Source organism: Dipodomys spectabilis, unplaced genomic scaffold, assembly GCF_019054845.1.
Source record: "Dipodomys spectabilis isolate Male_0828 unplaced genomic scaffold, ASM1905484v1 ptg000288l, whole genome shotgun sequence".
Lineage (NCBI taxonomy): Eukaryota > Metazoa > Chordata > Mammalia > Rodentia > Heteromyidae > Dipodomys > Dipodomys spectabilis.
Genome location: NW_024870965.1, coordinates 6,197,173 through 6,213,019, shown reverse-complemented (window position 1 = coordinate 6,213,019; position 15,847 = coordinate 6,197,173). Strand labels below are relative to the sequence as shown.

General features: G+C 51.7%; 1 protein-coding gene across 1 annotated transcript in view; it reads right to left on the bottom strand.

The window, feature by feature from the left end:
- The window catches only part of Efcab2 (EF-hand calcium binding domain 2), a 49,748-nt gene extending 35,056 nt beyond the window's left edge, over nt 1-14,692 (bottom strand). The window contains exons 1-2 of the mRNA XM_042701246.1: nt 14,658-14,692; nt 1,439-1,523 (exon numbers count right to left, since the gene is read on the bottom strand). Of these exons, the coding sequence (XP_042557180.1) occupies nt 1,439-1,523; nt 14,658-14,682 (110 nt within the window). The 5' untranslated portion in view covers nt 14,683-14,692. The remainder of the gene's footprint in view (nt 1-1,438; nt 1,524-14,657) is intronic.
- Between the last annotated feature and the right edge of the window lie 1,155 nt (nt 14,693-15,847).

Here is a 15,847-nt window from a genome sequence, read left to right as displayed (position 1 = left end):
TCCCTCTGGTCATGGTCCCTCTGGGGTTGTCCCTCTGGCTGTCGTCCCTCTGCTCACCATCCCTCTGGTCATGGTCCCTCTGTTCACGGTCCCTCTGCTCACCGTCCCTCTGCTCACCGTCCCTCTGGTCACGGTCCCTCTGCTCACCGTCCCTCTGCTCACCGTCCCTCTGCTCACCGTCCCTCTGCTCACCGTCCCTCTGCTCACCGTCCCTCTGGTCATGGTCCCTCTGCTCACCGTCCCTCTGGTCATGGTCCCTCTGGGGTTGTCCCTCTGGCTGTCGTCCCTCTGCTCACCATCCCTCTGGTCATGGTCCCTCTATTCACGGTCCCTCTGCTCACCGTCCCTCTGGTCACCGTCCCTCTGCTCACCGTCCCTCTGGTCACGGTCCCTCTGCTCACCGTCCCTCTGCTCACCGTCCCTCTGCTCACCGTCCCTCTGGTCACGGTCCCTCTGCTCACCGTCCCTCTGGTCACGGTCCCTCTGCTCACCGTCCCTCTGCTCACCGTCCCTCTGGTCACGGTCCCTCTGCTCACCGTCCCTCTGCTCACCGTCCCTCTGGTCATGGTCCCTCTGCTCACCATCCCTCTGGTCATGGTCCCTCTGCTCACCGTCCCTCTGGTCATGGTCCCTCTGTTCACGGTCCCTCTGCTCACCGTCCCTCTGCTCACCGTCCCACTGGTCACGGTCCCTCTGCTCACCGTCCCTCTGCTCACCGTCCCTCTGCTCACCGTCCCTCTGTTCACGGTCCCTCTGCTCACCGTCCCTCTGGTCACGGTCCCTCTGCTCACCGTCCCTCTGCTCACCGTCCCTCTGCTCACCATCCCTCTGTTCACGGTCCCTCTGCTCACCGTCCCTCTGCTCACCGTCCCTCTGTTCACGGTCCCTCTGCTCACCGTCCCTCTGCTCACCGTCCCTCTGGTCACGGTCCCTCTGCTCACCGTCCCTCTGGGGTTGTCCCTCTGGTTGTCCCTCTGGCTGTCGTCCCTCTGCCAATGTTCATGTTTCCGTTTTTTATGTGTTTTGTTCTTTTTGCCATGGCGCTGTTCTGTACACTTTGTTACTCTTTCTTTGTAATAGCCTATTCGTGATGGCCTGATAAAACAAACTGCGTCTCTTTTAAAGTCTACTCATTCACTTGACAACTATTTTCTGAGTCCCAACTATGTGCACTAAAGCTATAGGAGAGTTCAGCTTACTCACTGCGTTACAATCTATAGACCGGAATAAGCAATGTGAATATGTTCTATCCACCAGACTATGAAGAATAAGAAACAAAATGTACCTGAAACAGTCACTAGCAAAGACCTCTGCAGACACAGAAAAACGCTCTAAATAGCATAATAAATCCAAGGTACAATGTTAAGAAGACTCTTCTCCTACCTGTAAATTGCATGACTAATTCAGAATTACGACAGTAACAAAAAGATTTCCAAACCTCACATCCACCATGTTATTCAACTCATGGTCAAACACTTCAAATGCCTCTTTGATTTTTTTGTGAAATTCTGCTACCATTATCTCTGCAAAAGACAAAGAAAAATATGTTTCTTTAGTTATAAATTCAAAACAAAAACCTCATAACCAGCCTCAGAATCTTGCGGGGTTTTGCCTGATGGGCTGCTTTTGAGACAAGGTATTGATATGGAGCACCAGCTGGCCTCAAGTTCAAGATCCTCCTGCTTCAGACTCTCAAGAGCCGGAGCTGCAGGTGTGGACCAGCACACTTGGCTCCATGCTGTCTCCCGATCTTTCTGTAGCGCTTGGCATGTTGAACTCCTCTCCATCTTCCAAGACCTAACACCAAAGTTACTTCAATCTTAAATGCACCCTCGGAGCGTTTTACCTATGTGTCCCCCCAAAGCCACCCCCTAGAACCCCCTCCATCTCCAGTCGCTCGGGGGCCTCCCCAGCCAGCGGCAGAACACACAGAGGCAACAAGCGCTGGCCACTTCTCTGTCATGTGCCCTGCCCACTGGCTTTGTTCTACGCCTGAGGAAGCCTGGAGGGGCGAGGGGCAGGACACCTACCTACGACGCAGGCTCGCTCAGAAAGCTTCCACTGGTGTGGTGTGGGCAAGGCTCACTGACAGGAAACGGTGACATGTCCGACAATGTTTACTGAGTATTACTACGAATGACACTCTACCAGCTGATGAGGTCACAGCCAGGAACCAAACAGACAGAAATTCCTGCCTTGCAGCGGGAAGATAGATGTTGGTACATATTTGCTGACAGACAGTAAGTCAAAAGGTGCTACAGGAAAGCAGACAAACGAGCTGGGAAGTCAGGAGTGCTGGGGGAGGAAGACGGGAGCGAGGAGGCTGGAAAGGGCCCCGCCTGGGTGTGTCTCCATGAGGATTTTAGGCAGAGAGCAGAAAGCACAGGACTGTAGGAAAGATCAGAAAAGTGTAAGTTTGAAGACAGGAGAAGGATTCTGTAAGAGTCTATGGCTACCTCTGAGACTTGGGCTTTGGCTTGAATTCAAGGAGCAGCATGGAGGGTCTGATCTGCTTCTGTTCACTCTGGCCTCTACACCAGGACCATGCTGGGGCTGCAGCGTGTAGCACAGCTCAGAGAACCCAGAGGGCAGCGGTAAGCAAGGAAGAAACCCCACAGGGCTAGGAAGGTGGCTCAGTGGTAGAGCGCTTGCCTTGCATGCCTGAGGCCCTGGGTTCAATCCCCCAGCACCACATAAGCAAAAAGAAAAAAAAAATCGGAAGTGGCGCTGTGGCTCAAGTGGTAGAGCGCTAGCCTTGAGAGCTGAGGGACAGCACCCAGGCCCAGAGTTCAGGCCCCACAACCGGACCCAAAAAAAAAAAAAAGAAACCCCACAGTCTGCAGGATGCTAAAGGACAAAGCCACCATCAAGAGTTGCCAACAGACCAACGCTGGGTATGGAAAGAAAGGGGCTGGGCTAACTCCACGTGCAGCTGAATAAGCGGATATATGTAACCCATCTCAACATGCATTAAACAAGCCAGAAAGGGAAAGAAAGGGATCAAAATATGTGTAATTATTTTAATTGTGAATATTACCAGATACAACATGAATCTCCCACCTTCTGTTCATTTCCCTTTAACCTAAAGTGTGACAGGAAAAAAAAAAAAATAAGATTTGAAAAAAGAAAATGGAAGGGCTGGGAAGGTAGCCCAGTGGTAGAGTGCTTGCTTTGCATACATGAAGCCCTGGGTTTGATTCCTCAGCACCACATAAGCAGAAAAAGCCGGAAGTGGCACTGTGGCTCAAGTGGTAGAGCACTAGCCTTGAGCTGAAGAGCTGAGGGACAGTGCCCAGGCCCAGAGTTCAAGCCCCATGATCGACAAAAAAAAAAAAAAAAGGAAGAAAGGAAGGAAGGAAAGAAGGAAGGAAGGAAAGAAGGAAAGAAAGAAAGAAAATGGGGCCAGACACCAGTGGCTCACGCCTGTAATCCTAGCTACTCAGGAAGCTGAGATCAGAGGATCATGGTTCAAAGCCAGCCTGGGTAGATAAACCGTCAGGACTCTTATCTCCAATTAACCAGCCATAAAAGCCAGAACTAGAGGCATGGCTCAAGCCACAAGTGCAAGAACACAATGTCCTGTGTTCAAGCCCCAGTACTGGGCTTGGAAAGAAGAAAACAAAACAAAAGGAAAGGAAGAGGTGGTAGACAAGGAGGAGAAGGGAAAATGTTGAATGACTCACATTCTTTATTCTAACATAACACTAACCATTTTGCTGTACTTTCCTTCAGTCCTTCTTCCTACGTATCCTCTTTTTTATAGCACTTAATAGTTAGCATTCACTCACTCAACAACTGGTTATGGAGTAGGCACTGCCCCCCCAGGCCCGTGCAGGTGCCTGTGTGCACTGCCAAGCGCAGTGGTGTGGCCAGCCTTAGAAAGAAAGAATCTGAGGCTCTACAACCTGCCAAGATCGCAGTGCTGGTCAAACCCATCTCCCTCCTCCCCGGCCCTGGGCACCAATAGTCAGTATTCCCAATACAAATGCAGTCGCCTTCTTCCCGCATTTGCATGCTATATTCTTCAGGTTGTGATCTTCCATTTTTAACAGTACTACAGGAGCATACCATGGTTTACTGATACAATGTTTCATTATAAATCAACAACCACAACTTCAACAAAGTTGTTCAAGCCCCACAATGGACAAAAAAAAGGAATATTAATAAGTAATCTTACTAAAGCAAAGGAAGGCTTGATTGCTGAAAGAAGATCCTGGAGAAGAATTAATGAAGTCTTTAAACACAAATAAGAAAATTAGTTTTGAACAACAAAAGAAACAACTCTTCTGCTCAAATAACTAAGGAAAGATAAGGGTTTGGGGTATAGCTGATGATAACACTCTTGCCTAGCATGTACAAGGCCCTGAGTTTAATCTTCAGCACCACAAATAATTATAAAATAAAATGGTCTCCTACTTAGAGTAAGAAAGAATACTAGGAAAAGATGTGTCTAAGGGTGGGCAACAAGTGAAGGAAGTCAGGCCTAAGTGTTTCTTCTGTTTTTTAAAACATGAAGTACAATCATCATCAGGAGACTTAAAAGTGGGTTGGGGGGTGGGAAGGTGGCTCAGTGGTAGAGTGCTTGCCTTGCAAGCCTGAGGCCCTGGGTTCGATTCCTCAGCACCACATAAGCAAAAAGAAAAAAGCCGGAAGTGGCGCTGTGGCTCAAGTGGTAGAGCGCTAGCCTTGAGCTGAAGAGCTGAGGGACAGCGCCCAGGCCCAGAGTTCAAGCCCCACGACCGGACCCAAAAAAAAAAAAAAAAGTGGGTTGGTTTCTCAACCAACCTGGGGCGAGACTAGACACTAGTCCTTCACACACACAGAGTTTATAACTTCGTTATGGGAAGGGTAGACGCAAGCGCTGCAGGAATCTGGTAGCAGTGGCCCAGCAGCGACACCTGAGGAGCTCATGGTGATCACGAGCACTCACAGTGGTACGCGCTGCTCAGCCTCCTCTTGTTCCTCCTGTCCACTGTCTCTACAGCTTCCTCTTAGTTTTATGAGCTCCCTACAATCTTTTAATGGATTCCTTTTTCTTCTACACTAGTCAAAATCACTTTTGTTTGATTGGTAAACTGTCAGGTCAAAGCAACTCGAAGCCTTACTAAGCCTTTCACATAAGGGTACAACAGCACTGGGCATCTAGGAGATCTATGCCATAAACAGAATGAAGGCAGCAAAGATTTCACAGTGTCTCCCAGAGCTGAGGTGTGAAAGCAGCCCCTGAGAGGAGTGGGAATGATCACTAGGCTGGAAAGGACCCCGAAGCTGGAGTATTGGGCGGTGGGCAACCCCATGACTGACCCTGAAATTGAAGTGAACAGAACTAATAAAGTGGTGCCAAAGCTTGCACAACAAGCAGTAAGCAGGAGGAAGATGATAAATTAGTGTCAAAGAAGAGTGAGCTGAGCACCATGGCTCACGCCTGTCATCCTAGCTACTCAGGAGACTGAGATCTGAGGTTCACCTCTGAAAGCCAGCCTAGGCAGGAAAGTCCGAGAGACTTACCTCCCATAAACTACTCAGAGAGAGCAGAAAGTGGTGCTGTGGTTCAAGTGGTAGAGTGCTAACCTTGGGCAAAAAAAGTTCAGGGACAGTGCCCAGGCCCTGAGTTCAAGCCCCACAATGAGCAACAACAACAAAAACAATCAAGAGTTCCTGCTAATAGCCATGTTTGTGAGGTGAGAATTATGACAGATTCTAAATCAGCATCCGACAGCAAAGCCACATCTGGAAAGCATGTGTGCTAGTGGTCTTAAGCTACTATATTTGGGGTGTCTGGGCATATAGTGTTCCTTTCCCTTTTCTCCCTCACCTGGCTTTTTGCCTTTCAATTTTCCCTTTCATTTTGAGACTTGAGCTGGGTGCCAGTGACTCATGCCTATAATCCTAGCTACTCAGGAGGTTGAGATCTGAATATCACAGTTTGAAGCCAGCCCAGGCAGAAAAGTCCCCTTGAGACTCTTTTTGTTTGTTTTTGGTCAGTTGTGGGGCTTGAACTCTGGGCTTGGTCGCTGTCCCTTTGCTCTTCAGCTCAAGGCGAGTGCTCTACCTCTTGAGCCACAGCACCACTTCCGGTTTTCTAGTGGTTTATTGAAGATAAGAGTCTCACAGACTTTCCTGCCTGGGCTGGCTTTGAACTGCGATCCTCAGATCTCAGCCTTCTGAGTAGCTAGGGTTACAGGCATGAGCCACCGGTGCCTAACTCCCTTGAGACTCTTATCACCAATTAACCACTCAAAACCCAGAAGTAGAGCTGTGGCTCAAGAGGTAGCGCACTATATTGAGTACAAAGAGGCTCAAGGACTGCACACAGGTCCGGAGTTCAAGCCCTAGGACTAGGGAATATGGTCCAACTTAGCTTTAAAATGGGCAGGACTAATTTCTGTCTTGTCATAATTTGCTATTTTAGCTTTTAGAAATTTGAAGGAAAGATTTCCCTTCAGAAAAAAAATTATCAAAGTCTAAAAACAGTGTGTAATCACAGATATATTTATAAAAAGATGTCTGTCAACCACATTTTATAATTTAGAAGAAAGCTTATTGCAGTTTTCAGCTTCCTGTCGGCTGTTCCTATTTATGTTTTTTTACTGTAGCTTAAAACATATACTCAGAAAATGCTAAAGGCCTTCTATAAATCAACTTACTTCTTGATCAGTTCATAAAGCCATTTTTAAAATTTTTACCTTTTACGTTTTATTATTATAAAGGTGATGTACCTCCTAATATATGTAATATATATTATGTACATATATATTCTACCTATGCGTAGTTTTTACTAAGCCACAAAATACAGCAAACTTGTTTATTATAACATACCAAAATTAATGTTGAAGTAATAAGATAAATAAATAGGTAAAAATTAGATTTCCTTTTCTTTTCTTTTTTTTTTTTTTTTTTGGTGTGGGGCTTAAACTCTGGACCTAGGCACTGTCCCTGAGCTCTTCAGCTCAAGGCAAGTGCTCTACTACTTGAGCCACAGCACCACTTCTGTTTTTCTGGTGGTTAATTAGAGATAAGAGTCTCACAGACTTTCCTGCCCAGGCTGGCTTTGACCCACCATCCTCAGATCTCAGCCTCCTGAACAGCTAGGATTATAGGCGTGAGCCACCAGCACTGGGCAAGAGTACATTTCCAGTTTTTCCCTCCCATCCCCATCCACCAGCTGTATAGTACATTTTCAACATAGCAAAAAGTCCGCTTTAGCAGTCTTCTTTTTTTTTTTGGGGGGGGGGGGGGTCCGGTAGTAGGACCTGAACTCTGGGCCTGGGTGCTGTCCCTCAGCTCTTCAGCTCAAGGCTAGTGCTCTACCACTTGAGCCACAGTGCCACTTCCAGCTTTTTTCTTTCTGCTTATGTGGTGCTGAGGAATCAAACCCAGGGCCTCATGCATGCAAGGCAAGTGCTCTACCACTGAGCATGCAAGGTAAGTGCTCTACCACTGAGCCACCTTCCCAGCCCCTTTAACAGTCTTCTTTACAAGCTATACTATGAAAAACAAAGAAGGCTTTTCGTGCGTGCGTGCGTGCGTGCGTGCATGCGTGTGTGTGTGTGTGTGTGTGTGTGTGTGTGTGTGTGTCCTGAGCCTTGAATTCTGGGCCTGGCCACTCTCCCTGAGCTTTTTGCTCCAGGCTGGTACTCTACCACTTGAGCCACAGATCCTCTTCCAGCTTTTGTTGATACTTAAGAGATAAAAAGTCTCACAGACTGTCCTTCCTAGGCTGGCTTCCAACCATGATCCTCAGATCTCAGTCTCCTGAGTAGCTAGGATTGTAAGTGTGAACCGCCAGCACCAGCATATCTTTTCTGTTTTTAAATGGCTCAAGCTAGCCAGGTTCTGTGGCACATACCCGAATTCCAAGATTCTGAGATGCTGAGGCAGGAGAACCACACATTCCAGACTTGACTGGGCTAGAGAACCCAAAGGCCACACTAGCTATATAGTGAGACCGTGGCAAAAATAAAAAATAAAAAAAGGAAGAAAGGAAGGAAAAGGCTTAAACCATATGAAAGTAACTTGAAAAGTAGAGTGCCAAGAAAAACCTCATCAGTATTTGTTTACTGGTTTCACAAATATCAAGATCTTAAATGATGTTCTACAAATACTGAGCATTAATATCAAATTTTAAAATAGCAGGCAACATGGCCAGGAATGTGGCTCAGTGGTAGAGCGCTTACCTAGCATGCATGAGGCCCTGGGTTCAATTCCTCAGCACCACATACAGAAAAAGCCAGAAGTGGTGCTGTGGCTCAAGTGGCAGAGCACTAGCCTTGAGCAAAAGCAGCTCAGGAAATTCAAGCCCCAGGACTGGCAAAAAAAAAAAAAAAAAAGCATGTAACAGTAAAATGGTGAATGAACAGGCCCTGCCTATCAGAAACTATGCATTTAGTCAAACAGGTCCTTCCTGCCAACTAGCATATTTCTTCATCTCTAAAATAAGAATAATATTTACAATAACTCATTGAGTTATGAAGATTAGAACAAATAATGAACATAAATGGATTAGCATAAAGTAGAATCATAGTAAATAAGTTCTCAATAAATATAACCAGAATAATAATCAGAGAAAGTGGCGCTCGCCTTGAGCTGAAGAGTGCAGGGACAGCGCCCAAGCCCAGAGTTCAAGCCTTACCACCAAAAAAAAAACCCAAAAAACAAAATAATAATCAGAAAGAATACCAAGCCAGGCACTGGTGGCTCACACCTGTAATCCAAGCTACTCAGGAAGCTGAGATCTGAGGACTGCAGTTCAAAGCCAGCCACTCCAGGCAGGCAACTCTGTGAGACTCTTACCTCCTAATATATATATACACATATACGTAGATAGTATATATTATATATATTCTACTTTATGCTTAGTTGTTTTTTATTAGACCACAAAATGCAGCAAATTTGTTTATTACAACATAACTAAATTAATATGTTGAAGTACTAAAAATGCTTTTTAATTGATAACACTACAGTTAGAGGAGAGTTATATCATTATACAGCTTAATTCCATACTATATACTACCATTGCCAAAAATTTCATGTTATACTTGATTTTTGGCAATAGAAACACTAAGACAACTGAATCTAGGTAAGTTAAAATCAAAACAAAGTAAAAAGCAAAAACTGGGCTTTATTTCAAAAGAAATGAATGATAGCACATGTAGCAAGAGTGCCCATCACCAAAAGAAAAGTCAAATCAATAATACACGTTTTTAAGCAAAGAGTGGAGCTGAGTTTTTTCCTAAAGCCTAGGTCTGCACACATATTTAAACACTGAACAAGGCGCTCACACCCACCTAGAGGAACTGAGATAAAATAATAAGCCCCAAGAGAAATGCTTGCCAGGAGCTCTGTTTAAAGTATACTACAGAGAAGGTGAAGAAAGGCCGTCAAGGTTAATTAACTGGAAGTATACATAAATAATGTTATGTCCAGCATGACTCAGTAGCACCAACACCCAAACCACAAGTAGACTGCTTTAAATAATAACAGCCAAGGGACATATTCCTATGTTCTTTGGAGAGAAGAGGTAGTTCTTTGTGAATTCCTATTTCTCCCACTAAATATAAAGATTATACTCAATCACAGTCTAATTTTATAATTTGTGCTTTCATCTGTCAAACACTAATTGATCATCTTCTTATGTGGAAGCATTCTAATGGAAAAGGAAAACAAGCTACAGTAGCTTAAGAGATCAATGCTGACCAGGACAGACAAATCCAGGAAACTTGTCTCCAACTAATCAGCAAAAGGCTAGAAGTACAGGTGTGGCTCAAGTGGTAGAGTTCCAGACTTGAGCAAAAAAGCCAAGTGAGTGTACAAAGCCCTAAGTTCACACCTCAGTACCAGCCAAAACAGAGGAAGAGGAGAAGGAAAAGAAAGACATAAGAAGGAAGAAGGAAGAAGAAGGAAGGAGGAGGAAGAAGAAGGAAAAGGAGGAGGAAGAAGAGAAGAGGAAGAAGAAAAGGAGGAGGAAAGGACAGAAGGAAGGAAGGAGGAAGGAAAGGGAGGGAGTGTACATTTAAAGAGATAGAGTTACCTCATAAACACAGAAACTGAGCTACAGATGACAGATGTGGCTCAGAGACAGTGTCTGCCTACCTTGTAGACACAAGACCGTGAGTTTAAAACCCAATACTGCCTAAAATAGATAAGAAAATAAACAGAATCCGTACTGTCTCCCCATTGAAAAGCTGAGGGTTTCCTTTTGATCTCAGAATTGGCCCCTATGGCCTGACTTTTCAGAGGCCTGGCCTCTACCTACTTACAAGCCTCACTTCACAGCCTCTTTCCAGCCACTCTTTCTTGATTTAGGCTTGGTGAGGTGGGGGGGAGGGGGAGGGAGAAGTGAGTTTTGTTTCAGGTTTCTGAATTCCAATCAACTTAAACAATGTCATACTTAAAACCCTTGAAATAAGAAAAAATTAAATTGGGTGTCCTTCTAGAATTCTGAACTTTTGAATTTTTTTTGGGGGGGGGTCCGGTCGTGGGGCCTGAACACTGTCCCTCAGCTCTTCAGTTCAAGGCTAGTGCTCTACCACTTGAGCCACAGCGCCACTTCCAGCTTTTTTCTTTTTGCTTATGTGGTGCTGAGGAATCGAACCCAGGGCCTCAAGCATGCAAGGCAAGTGCTCTACCACTGAGCCACCTTCCCAGCCCAGAACTTTTGAATTTTTTTTGTTTTTTGGTTGTTTGTTTTTGACCAGTCATGGGGCCTGAACTCTGGGTCTGGGTGCTGTCCCTCACCTCTTCAGCTCAAGGCTAGTGCTCTACAACTCAAGCCATAGCGCCACTTCTGGCTATTTCTGCTAACGTGTGCTGAGGAATTGAACCCAGGGCCTCATGCATGCAAGGCAAGCGCTCTACCACTGTGCCACCTTCCCAGTCCACTTTTGAAATTTTTACATGCGTATCTACCATCCTTTCTTCTTGCCCCCTAGCCCCACCCCTGTGGAGCTGAGGGCCGAACTCAGGGCCTTGGCACTTGCTAGGAAAGCGCTTGTCCAGTATCTAGATCCTCCACCCAGTGATCCATCCTTTGATGACACCTAAGCAGACTCCACAGCGTGGCGCTGGTGACAGAGCCGCAACAAACACCATATGCCAGTGTCTGCATCCTATGCAGACTCTGAGCCCTGCACTTCTAAAAGCTATTCCACAACTAGTGGAGTAATTGTGCAGTTCTCTTGTGGTAATCTCCATGAGGGCAATGTTTTATTCCTGGACGTGAGAGCTGCTGTGTCACCATGAATAAGCCGGGCTCTGTTCTACTCCTCATGGCCCTGGGCAGAAGTTCCAGCAGTGACTATCTAGCCTGAAGCTTCCAACTACAGAACTCACTACAGACTTCACATTCTTTTTTTCTTTTTTGGTTGGTCGTGGGGCTTGAACTCTGGGCCTGGGTGCTATCCCTCAGCTCTTCAGCTCAAGGCTAGCACTCTACCCCTTGAGCCACAGCGCCACTTCTGGCTTTTTTCTTTTTGCTTATGTGGTGGTGCTGAGGAATCGAACCCAGGGCCTCATACATGCAAGGTGCTTTACCGACCCCCCCCCAAAAAAAAAACAAAAAAATAAATAAATGTAGGATGAGAAAAGGGTACGTGACCATGTACTATGGTAAAGTGTAGATTTCATGAAGGGTGCTTCCAGACAACAACAAAGGAAAAAGAACACTCATGCGCCGTGTGAAGAGTTCAGGGTATTCTAAGGGAAATGGAAGGTTTTTTGTAGAGAATTCAGATCCAGATGAGCCATGTTCAGCTGATAAATGAAAACACAGAAGCTATCTTAGAGGCCTGTGCAGTCAGTCATCTGCTAGACTCAGAAAGTGTCCGGAACTGAGGGAAGGCCATATTTTATGCCTTGAAGTTTCAATGAAGGGCCTGGCCGTCCATGAGGCACAAGGAATCATGAATCTCTGCAGACAAGAGTTCTTTCTGATCCAATGTTGATCAATGTCATGACAAAGAAAAATAAATGTACTACTGCTCACAATTAAGTAAGATGGCCTATCAAAGAGATGACAACTAAATGTGATTCTAGACAGAAACCTATACAAAGGGAAAACGCTATAAAAGGCATGAGAAACAATTAGGACCACTGACAAAACTGGAATATGGACAGTAAAATTTGATTTGTCGGCTGGACACCACTGTCTCACACCTGTAATCCAAGCTACTCAGGAAGCTGAGATCTGAGGATTGCGGTTCAAAGCCAGCCCATGCAGAAAAGTCCTTGTGCGCCTCTTTCAATTAACCTGGGTTTCCACACCATATGTAAGGTTCACTGGAAAGGAAACCCACAACAATGTTTCATGCAGAAGTTTATTGGGGAGAGAGCAAACTGTAGGCCCAGAGAAGGAGGCCTGCAGAGACAGAGGGAAAGGAAGAAGAAAAAAAAAGGAGGGGGGAGAGGAGGTGGACAGACTTGTGTTGAGCTGGATTACACAGGGAAATGTGGGACCACGGCAGATGTGGAAGTGACCTCAGAGCCTGTGGAACCTCCCACTGTCTAGGGAGGCATGACCAGATCGGTTCAGGAAATGACCTCAGCAGATGAGGAAGTGACCTCAGAGCCTGGGATCCTTTGCTGACTCACAGTCAGGTGATTACTGGGTTCAGGCCGGTGAAGAAGGGCAGACCTAACACTGTAAAGCTGTGGCTCACAGTGGTAGAGCACTAGCCTTGAGCAAAGGAGTTCAGGGACAGAGCCCCAGTTCAAGCTGTGTAACTGACAAAAAATAAAAATAAGTAAAAATTATGTATGTTTTAAAATTCATTAAAGTGACATGATCATATGTAGCTCTCAAAACAGCTCAAAGCAAAACAAATTATGGTTAAATGTGTATATAGGATAATAAAAGACAACTATGGCTGGGTGCTGGTGGCTTGTCTGAGCTCTGAGGACCATATAGTTCGAAGCCAGCCCAGGCAGGTAAGTCCATGAAACTTATTTCCAACTAAAACACCAAAAAGCTGGACGTGGGTCTGAGGCTCAAGTGGTGGAGCACTAGCTGGAGCACAAAAATCCAAGGGCAGTGCCCAGGCCGAGACCACACTACAGGACTGGCACACACAAATAAGAGCCAGGTGCTAGTGGCTCATGGCTGCAATCCAGGCATTTCAAAGGACTGAAATCTAGAGGATGGGAGTTTGAGGCCAGCACAAGCACAGGAGTCTGCAAGAGTCCATCATCGCGGCTGGGAAGGTGGCTCAGTGGTAGCGTGTTTGCCTGCATGCATGAAGCCCTGGGTTTGATTCCTCAGCACCACATAAGCAGAGAAAAAAAAGCCGGAAGTGGCGCTGTGGCTCAAGTGGTAGAGCGCTAGCCTTGAGCTGAAGCGCTGAGGGACAGCACCCAGGCCCAGAGTTCAGGCCCCAGGACTGGCACAAAATGAGAACTAAGTTCAGAGTGTTTGCCTCTCTCAGTGAGCAACTCGTTCACAACTGCCATCTCTCCGCAAGCAATGCGACCCGAGTTCCCAGGGGAGGTTTTCCCAAGGCGAGGTGACCCCGAGGTTGGCTTCTGAAATAGGCCTGACACGAGCAAGAGAAGGGGGGGGGGGGGGGGAGAGGGTCCGCGGGGCGGGGCGGCCTGGGGCGCGCGGGCTCCCGAGGCCGAGGCGGGACGGGGCGGGGCTGGGCGGCCTGAGGCGCGGGCTCCCGAGGCGGGACGGGGACGGGGGCTGGGCGGCCTGGGGCGCGCGGGCTCCCGAGGCCGGGGCTCCGCGGGCTGGGCGGCCTGGGGCGCGCGGGCTCCCGAGGCCGAGGCGGGACGGGGCGGGGCTGGGCGGCCTGGAGCGCGCGGGCTCCCGAGGCCGAGGCGGGACGGGACAGGGCGGGGCTGGGCGGCCTGGGGCGCGCGGGCTCCGGGAGGCCGAGGCGGGGCTGGGCGGCCTGGGGCGCGCGGGCTCCCGAGGCCGAGGCGGGGCTGGGCGGCCTGGGGCGCGCGGGCTCCGGGAGGCCGAGGCGGGGCTGGGCGGCCTGGGGCGCGCGGGCTCCCGAGGCCGAGGCGGGGCGGGGCGGGGCGGGGCTGGGCGGCCTGGGGCGCGCGGGCTCCGGGAGGCCGAGGCGGGGCTGGGCGGCCTGGGGCGCGCGGGCTCCCGAGGCCGAGGCGGGACGGGGCGGGGCGGGGCTGGGCGGTCTGGGGCGCGCGGGCTCCGGGAGGCCGAGGCGGGGCTGGGCGGCCTGGGGCGCGCGGGCTCCGGGAGGCCGAGGCGGGGCTGGGCGGCCTGGGGCGCGCGGGCTCCGGGAGGCCGAGGCGGGGCTGGGCGGCCTGGGGCGCGCGGGCTCCGGGAGGCCGGCCCCCCCCCGCGCCCCCCCCTCGTCCCCGCCCCCGTTCGGCCGCCGCACGGATGCGGCCCCCGCTCGCCCCGTCGGGGCCCCGCCACCTCCCCCGGGTCTAGGACGCCCGGCAGGCGCAAGATGGAGGCGGGGCGGGCCCGGGGCCGCGACGGCTGGCGAGGCGGAGGCCGTGGCGGCGAGGCCCGGGCTCCGCAGAGGCGGACGCGCTGCCCGCGACCGAGGACGCCACGGCGGCGCGAGAGCGCGGAGACGGAATGGGGGGGGGGGGGAACGGGGGAGGCGGGGCCCCGGCGGCGGACGTCGAGGTGCCGTCCTCCGGCCCAAGATGGAGGCGGGCGGCGGCGCCCAGCGCCCTGTTTGTACCTTCTCGGTCTTTATCCTCCGCCATCTTGGTGCGGCCGTCGCCCGGGCAACGCCGCCCCCCCCCCCCCCCGCGCCCCAGCCCCGCCCTTCGGTTGCCCGGGTTGCCGGGTTCCCGCGCGCTGCAAACCCCGGCCCGCGCCGCCCAGGTCCGGCCGGTGAGGACGTGGGGGGGAGGGCCGCCCCCCTCCCTCCCCCCCGGCCGCCCCCCCTCCCTCCCCCCGGCCGCCCCCCTCCCCCGCCCGCGCGGCCGACGCGGCGGGCGCGGAGCCGCAGTTCCGACCGTGCGGGGCGCGCGCGGACCCGGCCCGGGAGCGGCGCTCAAGGTCGCGGCCGCTCGCCGGCGCTCAGAGAGGCCGAAAGATGGCGGTGCTCGGCCGCGGCCTGTGTAGGACAGAGAGGCCGACTCGGCCCCCCCGCGAGCCCGAGCCCCGGCCCGCCCCGCTCCTCACCCCCGGCCCCGGCCCCGCTCCTCACCCCAGGACCCGGCCCTCCTCACCCCCGACCCCCGCTCCCCCCTCACCCCCACCCCCGGCCCCGCTCCCCCTCACCCCTACCCCCGGCCCTCCTCACCCCCATCCCGGTCCCGCTCACCCCCACCCCCGACCCCGCTCCCCCTCACCCCCACCCCCGGCCCCGCTCACCCCCGACCCCGCTCCCCCTCACCCCCGACCCCGCTCACCCCCACCCCCGACCCCGCTCACCCCCACCCCCGGCCCCCTCACCCCCGACCCCGCTCACCCCCGACCCCGCTCACCCCCACCCCCACCCCCGACCCCGCTCACCCCCACCCCCGGCCCCCTCACCCCCGACCCCGCTCACCCCCGACCCCGCTCACCCCCACCCCCACCCCCGACCCCGCTCACCCCCACCCCCGACCCCGCTCACCCCCGACCCCGCTCACCCCCACCCCCACCCCCGACCCCGCTCACCCCCACCCCCGGCCCTCTCACCCCCGACCCCGCTCACCCCCGACCCCGCTCACCCCCACCCCCACCCCCGACCCCGCTCACCCCCACCCCCGACCCCGCTCACCCCCACCCCCACCCCCGACCCCGCTCACCCCCACCCCCGGCCCTCTCACCCCCGACCCCGCTCACCCCCGACCCCGCTCCCCCTCACCCCCACCCCCGGCCCGCTCACCCCCGACCCCGCTCCCCCTCACCCCCACCCCCCCTCCCCCTCCCCCCCGA